The sequence below is a fragment of the Bombina bombina genome, chromosome 4 (assembly GCF_027579735.1).
Source record: "Bombina bombina isolate aBomBom1 chromosome 4, aBomBom1.pri, whole genome shotgun sequence".
In the NCBI taxonomy this organism is placed as follows: Eukaryota; Metazoa; Chordata; class Amphibia; order Anura; family Bombinatoridae; genus Bombina; species Bombina bombina.
In genome coordinates this window covers 1,175,775,228-1,175,787,976 of record NC_069502.1, presented here as the reverse complement: position 1 = coordinate 1,175,787,976, position 12,749 = coordinate 1,175,775,228, and the positions used below count along the sequence as shown (strand labels likewise).

Sequence of the window (12,749 nt, the reverse complement as noted above, 5' to 3'; positions counted from 1 at the left end):
GGGGGATTGTGTTACCGCCTCTTCTGATTGATTCACTGGGGGATTGTGTGAGCTCCTCTTCTGAATGTTTCACATGCAAAAATGTAGTTATGTAATAAATTATTGTGTAATTTTTAAATTAGAATTTCCAATTAAATTTAGACAAAATCCAGATGGGTTACTAGTAGAAATTAGCAGCCCTGACTATAACCCTCATGGCCATTGAGCTGAAACAGAGTATCTCAGTAGAAGTTATTTATGGAAAAAAATGTGAATAAAGCATAAACCCCAAAACACGTCTGTCCCTGAATTTGGGAAGATTTTGTATAATCCCCAGAAACCAAAAAAGAGACTGACTATTCGATCCGCGCTAAACCTTCACCGTAGACTTTACTGATTAAGCATCACTTTTTAATAGAAAATCAAAGCTTTCTTTGTGCCAACCAAATGGCTAATACTTAATCCTATTGTGCAGATTTAGGCCTGTATGTCCGTGCAAGTTTAGTAATGGACATGCTTCACATGATTATGACAGTTTGGCAAGGCAATACTCTATCACTGCTTGCTACCTCTGCTCCCAAGAGAGGGAAATCCTGGCAGAGAAAGAGCATTCATAGATTTAACAGTTTCTGCACTACTATTGCATTAAGATTTAGAAATTTGGGTCAAGATGAAAACATACAGAAAATGCCTAGAAATGGTTTCAAAGCAAGAGTGTATTGTTTTATACAGTGATACATACTGTAGTACTTTTAGTATTAGTAGTTTATCTTGCATTGTTTAGCAATACAAGGGCATACACCTTGAGTATAGTGATCTGATCTCTGCTATGGCCAATTAGTGACAGATATAAATGAGTGCCTTGACTGATCAAGCAGCCAATGTGTAGCATGTGCAATTAGGATGGTTGGAATTCTGAAACTACCCCACACTCGCTGGGAGCAGTGGAATGTACGTTAGTGTAATGAATCTACATTTTAAGTTTTTTTTTTTTACAATTGAGCATTTTATGGGGAATTCAATTTTAATTTACTAAGGGATGTGCACGTGTCTTGAGCATTATATGTATTATATGTATTAAATTTTGCTCAAGACACGTGCATGCTCTAGAGCAGGGGTGCCCAATAGGTAGATCGGGATCTACCAGTAGATCCTGAAGGCGCTGCTGGTAGAGCGCAGCCAATGTTATTAAAATTATGTGATCTCAACACTGGGGCATCAGAGTATGGTTGCTAGGGATACTGCTTTATATACCGCAGTGTGTGAAGGGGCAAGTCATTAAAAACAGTCTGATGGTCGGACACGAAAAATGCTACAGGATTGGATCTTGAGGTACATCAATTTCAACCAATCAATATTGATGATTTTTGAACGACAACACAATTGGCCTATCAAAAGCATGATTAAGTGATTACTCACTCAACAGATAGAAATAGATAGAAAAAGTAAAGGTGGAGGCTGCTGTGCTATGCTAAAGGAACAAGTCTGATTGACGTCTGACAAATGAACGTGTTGACCTGGTAAAAAATGGTCTGCAAGGCGTGCTATTGAAATGTATTTGTGTAAGCCTCACTGGGTCATATCAGGCCAAGCCCGTGGCGCAAAGTAAAGAGGGTCAGTGGCAGTAATTTGAATGCAGTGTTTTGTAGCATGGCACAAGGAGTTGCTCATGTTAACCCGAATTAAAGTCAGTACTATTTTTGTCGCCAGGATTAATCTGTTGTATCTTTATGCTTTTGCACATCCATGTGTTGCTAAACTATGCAACCTTAAAGGGATATAAAACAGAGATTTTTTTTCTTCCATAATTCAGATATAGAACATGGAATTTTAAACAACTTTTCTCTTGTTAAGTGTATCCAGTCCACGGATCATCCATTACTTATGGGATATTCTCCTTCCCAACAGGAAGTTGCAAGAGGATCACCCACAGCAGAGCTGCTATATAGCTCCTCCCCTAACTGCCATATCCAGTCATTCTCTTGCAAGCCTCAAGCAAGATGGAGGTCTTGAGAGGAGTGTGGTGTTTTATACTTAGTTTATTTCTTCAATCAAAAGTTTATTTTTAAATGGTACCGGAGTGTGCTGTTTATCTCAGGCAGTATTTAGAAGAAGAATCTGCCTGCATTTTCTATAATCTTAGCAGAAGTAACTAAGATCCATGGCTGTTCTCACATATTCTGAGGAGTGAGGTAACTTCAGAGGGGGAATGGCGTGCAGGTTTTCCTGCAATAAGGTATGTGCAGTTAATATTTTTCTAGGGATGGAATTTGCTAGAAAATGCTGCTTATACCGGATTAATGTAAGTAAAGCCTTAAATGCAGTGATAGCTACTGGTATCAGGCTTATTATAAAGGTTTTTTTCCACATGGCTGGTTTGATTTCTGCCTAGAGACAGTTTCCTGAAGCTTTCCACTGTTGCAATAAGAGTGGGAAGGGCCTATTTTAGTGTTTTTCTGTGCAGCTAAAAATACTGACAAAGACATTCAGCTTCCCTCTGTATGATACAGGACATCTCTGAAGGGCTCAAAAGGCTTCAAAGTCGTGTTTGAGGAGGGTAACAATCACAGTAGACTGTGGCAGTTGTTGTGACTGTGTTTAACAAACGTTTTTGTCATTTATTATTCTGTTTTTGTTATTAAGGGGTTAATCATCCATTTGCAAGTGGGTGCAATGCTCTGCTGACTTGTTACATACACTGTAAAAAATTTGTTAGTGTAACTGCCTTTTTTCACTGTTATTTCAAATTTTGTCAAAATTTGTTTCTCTTAAAGGCACAGTAACGTTTTTTTATATTGCTTGTTAACTTGCTTTAAAGTGTTTTCCAAGCTTGCTAGTCTCATTGCTAGTCTGTACAAACATGTCTGAAACAGAGAATACTTGTTCATTATGTTTAAAAGCCATGGTGGAGCCCCATAGGATAATGTGTACTAAATGTATTGATTTCACCTTAAACAGTAAAGATCAGTCTTTATCTATAAAAGAATTGTCACCAGAGGGGTCTGTCGAGGGGGAAGTTATGCCGACTAACTCTCCCCACGTGTCGGACCCTTCGCCTCCCGCTCAAGGGACGCACGCTAATATGGCGCCAAGTACATCAGGGACGCCCATAGCGATTACTTTGCAGGACATGGCTGCAATCATGAATAATACCCTGTCAGAGGTATTATCCAGATTGCCTGAATTGAGAGGCAAGCGCGATAGCTCTGGGGTTAGATGAGATACAGAGCGCGTAGATGCTGTAAGAGCCATGTCTGATACTGCATCACAATATGCAGAACCTGAGGACGGAGAGCTTCAGTCTGTGGGTGACGTCTCTGATTCGGGGAGACCTGATTCAGAGATTTCTAATTTTAAATTTAAGCTTGAGAACCCTCCGTGTATTGCTTGGGGAGGTATTAGCTGCTCTGAATGACTGTGACACAATTGCAGTGCCAGAGAAATTGTGTAGGCTGGATAAATACTATGCAGTGCTGGTGAGTACTGATGTTTTTCCAATACCTAAAAGGCTTACAGAAATTATTAGTAAGGAGTGGGATAGGCCCGGTGTGCCCTTTTCCCCACCTCCTATATTTAGAAAAATGTTTCCAATAGATGCCACTACACGGGACTTATGGCAGACTGTCCCTAAGGTGGAGGGAGCAGTTTCTACTTTAGCAAAGCGTACCACTATCCCTGTTGAGGACAGTTGTGCTTTTTCAGATCCAATGGATAAAAAATTAGAGGGTTACCTTAAGAAAATGTTTATTCAACAAGGTTTTATTTTACAGCCCCTTGCATGCATTGCGCCTGTCACTGCTGCGGCGGCATTCTGGTTTGAGGCCCTGGAAGAGGCCATCCATGCAGCTCCATTGACTGAAATTGTTGACAAGCTTAGAACTCTTAAGCTAGCTAACTCATTTGTTTCTGATGCCATTGTTCATTTGACTAAACTAACGGCTAAGAATTCCGGATTCGCCATCCAGGCGCGTAGGGCGCTATGGCTCAAATCCTGGTCAGCTGATGTGACTTCAAAGTCTAAATTACTCAACATTCCTTTCAAGGGGCAGACCTTATTCGGGCCTGGTTTGAAAGAAATTATTGCTGACATTACTGGAGGTAAGGGTCATACTCTTCCTCAGGACAGCGCCAAATCAAAGGCCAAACAGTCTAATTTTCGTGCCTTTCGAAATTCCAAGGCAGGTGCAGCATCAACTTCCTCCGCTTCAAGACAAGAGGGAACTTTTGCTCATTCTAAGCAGGCCTGGAAACCTAACCAGTCCTGGAACAAAGGCAAGCAGGCCAGAAAGCCTGCTGCTGCCTCTAAGACAGCATGAAGGAACGGCCCCCTATCCGGCGACGGATCTAGTAGGGGGGCAGACTTTTTCTCTTCGCCCAGGCATGGGCAAGAGATGTTCAGGATCCCTGGGCGTTGGAGATCATATCTCAGGGATATCTTCTGGACTTCAAAGCTTCCCCTCCACAAGGGAGATTTCATCTTTCAATGTTATCTGCAAATCAGATAAAGAAAGAGGTATTCCTACGCTGTGTGCAAGACCTCCTAGTAATAGGAGTGATCCATCTAGTTCCGCGGACGGAACAAGGACAGGGTTTTTATTCAAATCTGTTTGTGGTTCCCAAAAAAGAGGGAACCTTCAGACCAATTTTGGATCTAAAGATCTTAAACAAATTCCTCAGAGTTCCATCTTTCAAAATGGAAACTATTCGGACCATCCTACCCATGATCCAAGAGGGTCAGTACATGACCACAGTGGACTTAAAGGATGCCTACCTTCACATACCGATTCCCAAAGATCATCATCGGTTCCTAAGGTTTGCCTTTCTAGACACGCATTACCAATTTGTAGCTCTTCCCTTCGGGTTGGCTACAGCCCCGAGAATCTTTACGAAGGTTCTGGGCTCACTTCTGGCGGTTCTAAGACCGCGAGGCATAGCGGTGGCTCCGTATCTAGACGACATCCTGATACAGGCGTCAAGCTTTCAAATTGCCAAGTCTCATACAGAGATAGTTCTGGCATTTCTGAGATCGCACGGGTGGAAAGTGAACATGGAAAAGAGTTGTCTATCCCCACTCACAAGAGTCTCCTTCTTAGGGACTCTTATAGATTCTGTAGAGATGAAAATTTACCTGACGGAGTCCAGGTTATCAAAGCTTCTAAATGCTTGCCGTATTCTTCATTCCATTCCGCGCCCTTCGGTGGCTCAGTGTATGGAGGTGATCGGCTTAATGGTAGCGGCAATGGACATAGTGCCATTTGCGCGCCTACATCTCAGACCGCTGCAATTATGCATGCTAAGTCAGTGGAATGGGGATTACGCAGATTTGTCCCCTCTGCTAAATCTGGATCAAGAGACCAGAGATTCTCTTCTCTGGTGGTTGTCTCGGGTCCACCTGTCCGAGGGTATGACCTTTCGCAGGCCAGATTGGACAATTGTAACAACAGATGCCAGCCTTCTAGGTTGGGGTGCAGTCTGGAACTCCCTGAAGGCACAGGGATCGTGGACTCAGGAGGAGAAACTCCTTCCGATAAATATTCTGGAGTTAAGAGCAATATTCAATGCTCTTCTGGCTTGGCCTCAGTTAGCAACACTGAGGTTCATCAGATTTCAGTCGGACAATATCACGACTGTGGCTTACATCAACCATCAAGGGGGAATCAGGAGTTCCCTAGCGATGTTAGAAGTCTCAAAAATAATTCGCTGGGCAGAGACTCACTCTTGCCACCTGTCAGCAATCCATATCCCAGGCGTGGAGAACTGGGAGGCGGATTTTCTAAGTCGTCAGACTTTTCACCCAGGGGAGTGGGAACTCCATCCGGAGGTGTTTGCTCAGTTGATTCATCGTTGGGGCAAACCAGAGTTGGATCTCATGGCGTCTCGCCAGAACGCCAAGCTTCCTTGTTACGGATCCAGGTCCAGGGACCCAGAAGTGACGCTGATAGATGCTCTAGCAGCGCCTTGGTTCTTCAACCTGGCTTAGGTGTTTCCACCGTTTCCTCTGCTCCCTCGACTGATTGCCAACATCAAACAGGAGAGAGCATCAGTGATTCTAAAAGCGCCTGCGTGGCCACGCAGGACCTGGTATGCAGACCTAGCGGACATGTCATCCTTTCCACCATGGACTCTGCCTCTAAGACAGGACCTTCTAATACAAGGTCCTTTCAATCATCCAAATCTAATTTCTCTGAGACTGACTGCATGGAGATTGAACGCTTGATTCTATCAAAGCGTGGCTTCTCAGTCAGTCATTGATACCTTAATACAGGCACGAAAGCCTGTTACCAGGAAAATCTATCACAAGATATGGCGTACATATCTTTACTGGTGTGAATCCAAGAATTACTCATGGAGTAAGGTTAGGATTCCTAGGATATTGTCCTTTCTCCAAGAGGGTTTGGACAAAGGATTATCAGCTAGTTCCTTAAAGGGACAGATTTCTGCTCTGTCTATTCTTTTGCACAAGCGTCTGGCAGAAGTTCCAGACGTCCAGGCATTTTGTCAGGCTTTGGTTAGAATTAAGCCTGTGTTTAAACCTGCTGCTCCCCCATGGAGCTTAAACTTGGTTCTTAAAGTTCTTCAAGGAGTTCCGTTTGAACCCCTTCATTCCATTGATATTAAACTTTTATCTTGGAAAGTTCTGTTTTTGATGGCTATTTCCTCGGCTCGGAGAGTCTCTGAGCTATCTGCCTTACAATGTGATTCTCCTTATCTGATTTTTCATGCAGATAAGGTAGTTCTGCGTACCAAACCTGGGTTTTTACCTAAGGTGGTTTCTAACAAGAATATCAATCAAGAGATTGTTGTTCCATCATTGTGTCCTAATCCTTCTTCAAAGAAGGAACGTCTTTTACATAATCTGGACGTAGTCCGTGCCTTGAAGTTTTACTTACAAGCTACTAAAGATTTTAGTCAAACAGCTTCCCTGTTTGTCGTTTATTCTGGACAGAGGAGAGGTTAAAAAGCTTTGGCAACCTCTCTTTCCTTTTGGCTTCGGAGTATTATACGCCTAGCCTATGAGACTGCTGGACAGCAGCCCCCTGAAAGAATTACAGCTCATTATACTAGAGCTGTGGCTTCCACCTGGGCCTTTAAAAATGAGGCCCCTGTTGAACAGATTTGCAAGGCCGCGACTTGGTCTTCGCTTCACACCTTTTCAAAATTTTACAAACTTGATACTTTTGCTTCTTCGGAGGCTGTTTTTGGGAGAAAGGTTCTTCAGGCAGTGGTTCCTTCCGCTTAATCCCTGCCTTGTCCCTCCCATCATCCGTGTACTTTAGCTTTGGTATTGGTATCCCATAAGTAATGGATGATCCGTGGACTGGATACACTTAACAAGAGAAAACATAATTTATGCTTACCTGATAAATGTATTTCTCTTGTAGTGTATCCAGTCCACGGCCCGCCCTGTCATTTTAAGGCAGGTCTAAAATTTAATTAAACTACAGTCACCACTGCACCCTATGGTTTCTCCTTTCTCTGTTTGTTTCGGTCGAATGACTGGATATGGCAGTTAGGGGAGGAGCTATATAGCAGCTCTGCTGTGGGTGATCCTCTTGCAACTTCCTGTTGGGAAGGAGAATATCCCATAAGTAATGGTGCTGATTGGTGGATTACATTTAGCCACCAATCTGCAAGTGCTTCCCATGTGCTGAACCAAAAATGGGTCGGCTTCTAAGGTTACAGTCTTGCTTTTTCAAATAAAGATACCAAGATAACGAAGAAAAATTGATTGTATGAGTAAATTAGAAAAGTTGTGTAAAATTGAATGTTTAATTTTGACTAACTATCCCTTTAAGGAGAGAGATGTGCACATTTACGTGTAACACATTGTTTAGTGCTTATTAGGTACATTTGGTGACAAGAACAGTGTCCCATGTGAGGAGACCTCTGGTGCAGGACTGACACATGCAAGGTGTGCACTTCTGGCTCAGCTGCACTTCACTTCCAGACACTTTAGCATTGAGTGCCAGTCTCATAAAGCAACTGTATTGTATTTCTTGGTCTCTTACACTATGTTGGGGACCTAGTGAGTTGCTGATGCATCATTCTTTAAAAAAAAATAAAATGTAATAATACAAAAAAAAACATGTGACAGCGGGCCATAGAAGGCTGCCAATGATGGGAGTCTTTAATGGGCCGCCAGTGATGGGCAGGCCCAGGCTGGCCATAGGGCATACCGGCAAATGCCCGGTGGGCCGCTGGTTGCCTTAGCCCCGCCCACTATCCAAGACCGTGCTGTGGCTAGCTTCTATCTTATTTTGCCCCAAAATGTTATTGTGTCTGTGACTCTCTGTGTGACATGATGTGGTGCTGGTGTGGCTGCTCACCGTCTGACTCTTGACAGTGACTGAGCTCAGCTCTCACACACAGACACGGCCGCACTAGTGTAATGTGGCTGGCTGCTGGGGGCGTTAGGTTATGGACCATTTAATACCGGCGGTGGCCGCTCACTGACTACCGGTCCGTCTGAGGTCTGACTCAGGAAGTTTATGACAGACCGCCAGTGATGGTGGTGCGATGATGGGCTGCCAGTGATGTGAGTGTAATGATGGGCTGCCAGTGATGTAAGTGTAATGAGGGGCTGCCAGTGATGGTGGTGTAATGATGGGCCGCCAGTGATGTGAGTGTAATGATGGGCCGCCAGTGATGTAAGTGTAATGAGGGGCTGCCAGTGATGGGAGTCTGATGGGCTGCCATTGAAGGGAGTCTGCGAGTCTGTGATTGGCCACCAGTGATGGCAGTTTGTGATGGTATGCCAGTGAGTGGTGTCTATAACTGGCCGTCAGTGAATGATGCTGTATGTGGCTGTGAGTTCTGCCAAACCAAAAATATGATGATGAGATGCACTTTATTTCAGTAGGCTATCTTTAATACAGGTGGATGTTACTGTTTTCATTAACATTAATTTATTTTGTAACTTAGTCCTATATCTATTGCTATTGTAAACTCTGTAAACTGATTGTAACAACAAGTATATCCATTAAAGTCTATAGAGATGTTTCACAGTTTATAACAGCAATGCAAACTAGGCCTTAGTTTTTATTATGGTAATTGAGGGACTGTAAGGAACTCTAATGGGACTATGGTGATCTTTGGTTTTTCTTTTTCTATATTAATAAAATAACTACCTTTTATATGATAGTGCGATTGCCACGCTCATGTTGTGATTTTCTTTTTCCGACAAGATTTTGAAGAGAGGATGTGGTGTTAACGATCGTGATGGATTGACAGACATGACCCTCTTACATTACACTTGCAAGTCTGGGGCACAAGGCATTGGTAATAATAAAATATATATAGTTACAAATAACCAGCTTTGCTTATTCAGGGTAAAGGTTGCATTAGTAAATTAAGTTTCATTATTTTCTTCAGTGGAATGTTTAATTATTTTTTTAATTTTGAGTGTATTTATATACCATTTTGCAAAATAAAAAAATTAAAAATTAAAAAAAACAAAAAAAAAAAATATATATATATATATATATATATATATATATATATATATATATATATATATATATATATATATATATATATATATATATATATATATATATATATATAAAAACACACACAATATATATCGACAATGATGCCATAATTACAGGGATTTCTTTTTGTGCAATGTAGGCAAACACCTAGATGCGTCTATTGTTAAAGTGTTTCCTTCTTGACAGCCCAAGTTATATTATTTTAGTATAGTTTCTCCTCTTCTTTTTTCATTAATATATTATCATCATCATCATCATCATCATCATCATCATTTCATAATCTGCAGTGTTAGAACATATTATTCCATGATACAATTAACAAAAATGCAATTACAAGATTGATGAAGAGCTAGAGGGCTGTGGCTTCTACCTGAAGTCAAACACACTTTGTAAAAAAGACAAAGAAAGGACAAGTGGTCTTTACATACTAATAGGAGTACTAGGAAAGCTTGTGAGAAACAAGGGGCTTCTGAGATAAGGTTAGTTTAGGCTGTAATTGGTTCTGAACTTTAATGTTTTTAGAGAGTGCTTGAAGCCCTGAAAGCTTGGGGCAAGTGGAGTGAGGCAGAAAATGACATAAATTAGTTATCGTTCTAGATAAGTCTTGTGGGTGGGAATATGAGCAGGTCACATGAGAGGAGGAAAACAATAAGTCTTTTTGGAACAGTGAAGAGGGGCATGTAGGTGAATATTTGAAAATATAGGGATGAGCAGCATTATATAGAACCTTGTATGATAGAGTCAGGATATTTAGTTTTATTCTTGAGGCTAAAGGAAGCAAGGGGCAGGGTTTGACAAAGGTGCAGCAAATGATGATGTGGGATCAGTCTGGCAGAGGTATCTATGATGTATTGCAGACAGGGCAGACAGTAATTTGGGAGACCTGAAAGGATTAAGTTACAGTTATCACCTGAGATAAAACAAGGGGGTGGATTAGAATCTTAGTTGAGTCTTGTGTAAGCAAGTGGATGTTTTTATGATGGAAGCTTTAGAAACTGGTCAAAGATTGGTTGTGGGGAACAAACGAAAGTTCTGAGTTAAATATGACCCCAAGCAGTAGGCTTCAAGTATTGGTGTTTTGTCAACGGTTATTGAGATTTGGTGTGTGGGAATGTTGGATGAAGGAGAAATAGGAGAAGCTCAGTTTTGGGGAGGTTAAGCTTTATATAATTAGAGGACAGCCAGGATGAGATAATAGCTAATTTCACAAGTGAGCAAGGAGAAGGAGAAGTGCAGAGAGGTAGAATTGAGTGCTGTCAGTACATAGGTGATACTGAAAACCATGTCACTTTTTTCAAGGAGCCAAGAGATGATTTGTATGTTTAAAAGGGGACCAAGAACAGAGCCTTGTGGCAAATGGGTAGATAATGTATAATGTTAAGTACACAGTGAAGTTATGGTAAGAGAGAGAGGACAATAACAACAAGAGGGTTGTTTTGTAATTTCCATATGAGGGTTTGGATCATTAGAGTGTGGTCAGTAGTAGTAAAGGCTGAATAAACTATATATATGACAATTCAACACAAATGCCAGAAAATGTGTTTGGCCAAGACTCTGGGCCTGATTATGTACAAATCATGCAAAATCTTTGGGAGTTTTTTTTTTAAATTATATTGCAACGTATGTCTCATTTCCTCACACACAATCCTGCATAGCAAGTTAAGCATCTCTCAAAGTAAAATTTGCCTTTCTCCAACATTGGTGTGTCCGGTCCACGGCGTCATCCTTACTTGTGGGAATATCTCTTCCCCAACAGGAAATGGCAAAGAGTCCCAGCAAAGCTGGCCATATAGTCCCTCCTAGGCTCCGCCCACCCCAGTCATTCTCTTTGCCATTGCACAGGCAACATCTCCACGGAGATGGTTAAGAGTATGTGGTGTTTAGTTGTAGTTTTTTATTCTACTATCAAGAGTTTGTTATTTTAAAATAGTGCTGGTATGTACTATTTACTCTGAAACAGAAAAAGATGAAGATTTCTGTTTGTGAGAGGAAGATGATTTTAGCAGACAGTAACTAAAATCGATTGCTGTTTCCACATAGGACTGTTGAGATGAAGTAACTTCAGTTGGGGGAAACAGTTAGCAGACTTTTCTGCTTAAGGTATGACTAGCCATATTTCTAACAAGACTGTGTAATGCTGGAAGGCTGTCATTTCCCCTCATGGGGACCGGTAAGCCATTTTCTTAGTCTCAAACAGAATAAAGGGCTTAATATGGGCTATAAAACTGGTAGACACTTTTATGGGCTAAATCGATTGCTTTATTTGGACATTTTATACATGTTTATGCTGATAATTCACACTTATAAACTTGGGGAACGTTTTTTAACGTCAGGCACTATGTTAGACACCTTTTCCAGTCAGGAAGGGCCTTCCCAGTTGTAGGCTGAGCCTCATTTTCGCGCCATTACTGCGCAGTTGTTTTTGAGTGCAAGACATGCAGATGCATGTGTGAGGACCTGAAAGTAGTTGGAAAAGTTCCTAGAAGGCGTCATTTGGTATCGTATTCCCCTCTGGGCTTGGTAAAGTCACAGCAAAGGCTGTAGCTGGGACTGTATAGGGGTTAAATCTGTAACCGGCTCCGGTTTCGTTATTTACGGGTTAAAGCTCTGAAAATTGGTGTGCAATACTTTTAATGATTTAAGACACTGTGGTGAAATTTTGGTAAATTTTGAACAATTCCTTCATATATTTTCACATATTCAGTAATAAAGTGTGCTCTGTTTAAAATTTAAAGAGACAGTAACGGTTTTGTTTTAAAACGGTTTTTGTGCTTTATTGACAAGTTTAAGCCTGTTTAACATGTCTGTGCCTTCAGATAAGCTATGTACTATATGTATGAAAGCCAATGTGTCTCCCCCTTCAAAATTGTGTGATAATTGTGCCATAGCGTCCAAACAAAGTAAGGACAGTACTGCCACAGATAATGAAATTGCCAAAGATGATTCCTCAGATGAAGGGAGTAGACATGGTTCTACATCATCTCCTTCTGTGTCTACGCCAGTTTTGCCCATGCAGGAGGCCCCTAGTACTTCTAGCGCGCCAATGCTTATTACCATGCAACAATTGACGGCTGTAATGGATAACTCCATAGCAAAAATTTTATCCAAAATGCCTGCATATCAGAGAAAGCGCGATTGCTCTGTTTTAAACACTGAAGAGCAGGAGGGCGCTGATAATTGTTCTGTCATACCCTCACACCAATCTGAAGGGGCCATGAGGGAGGTTTTGTCAGATGGGGAAATTTCAGATTCAGGAAAAATTTCTCAACAGGCTGAACC

The 12,749-nt window shown here is 41.5% G+C and overlaps 1 protein-coding gene across 1 annotated transcript in view; it reads left to right on the top strand.

The window, feature by feature from the left end:
• The window catches only part of CLIP4 (CAP-Gly domain containing linker protein family member 4), a 340,478-nt gene that overhangs the window by 43,103 nt on the left and 284,626 nt on the right, over positions 1 to 12,749 (top strand). Inside the window, exon 4 of the mRNA XM_053712642.1 lies at positions 9,165 to 9,258. Within this exon, the coding sequence (XP_053568617.1) occupies positions 9,165 to 9,258 (94 nt within the window). The remainder of the gene's footprint in view (positions 1 to 9,164; positions 9,259 to 12,749) is intronic.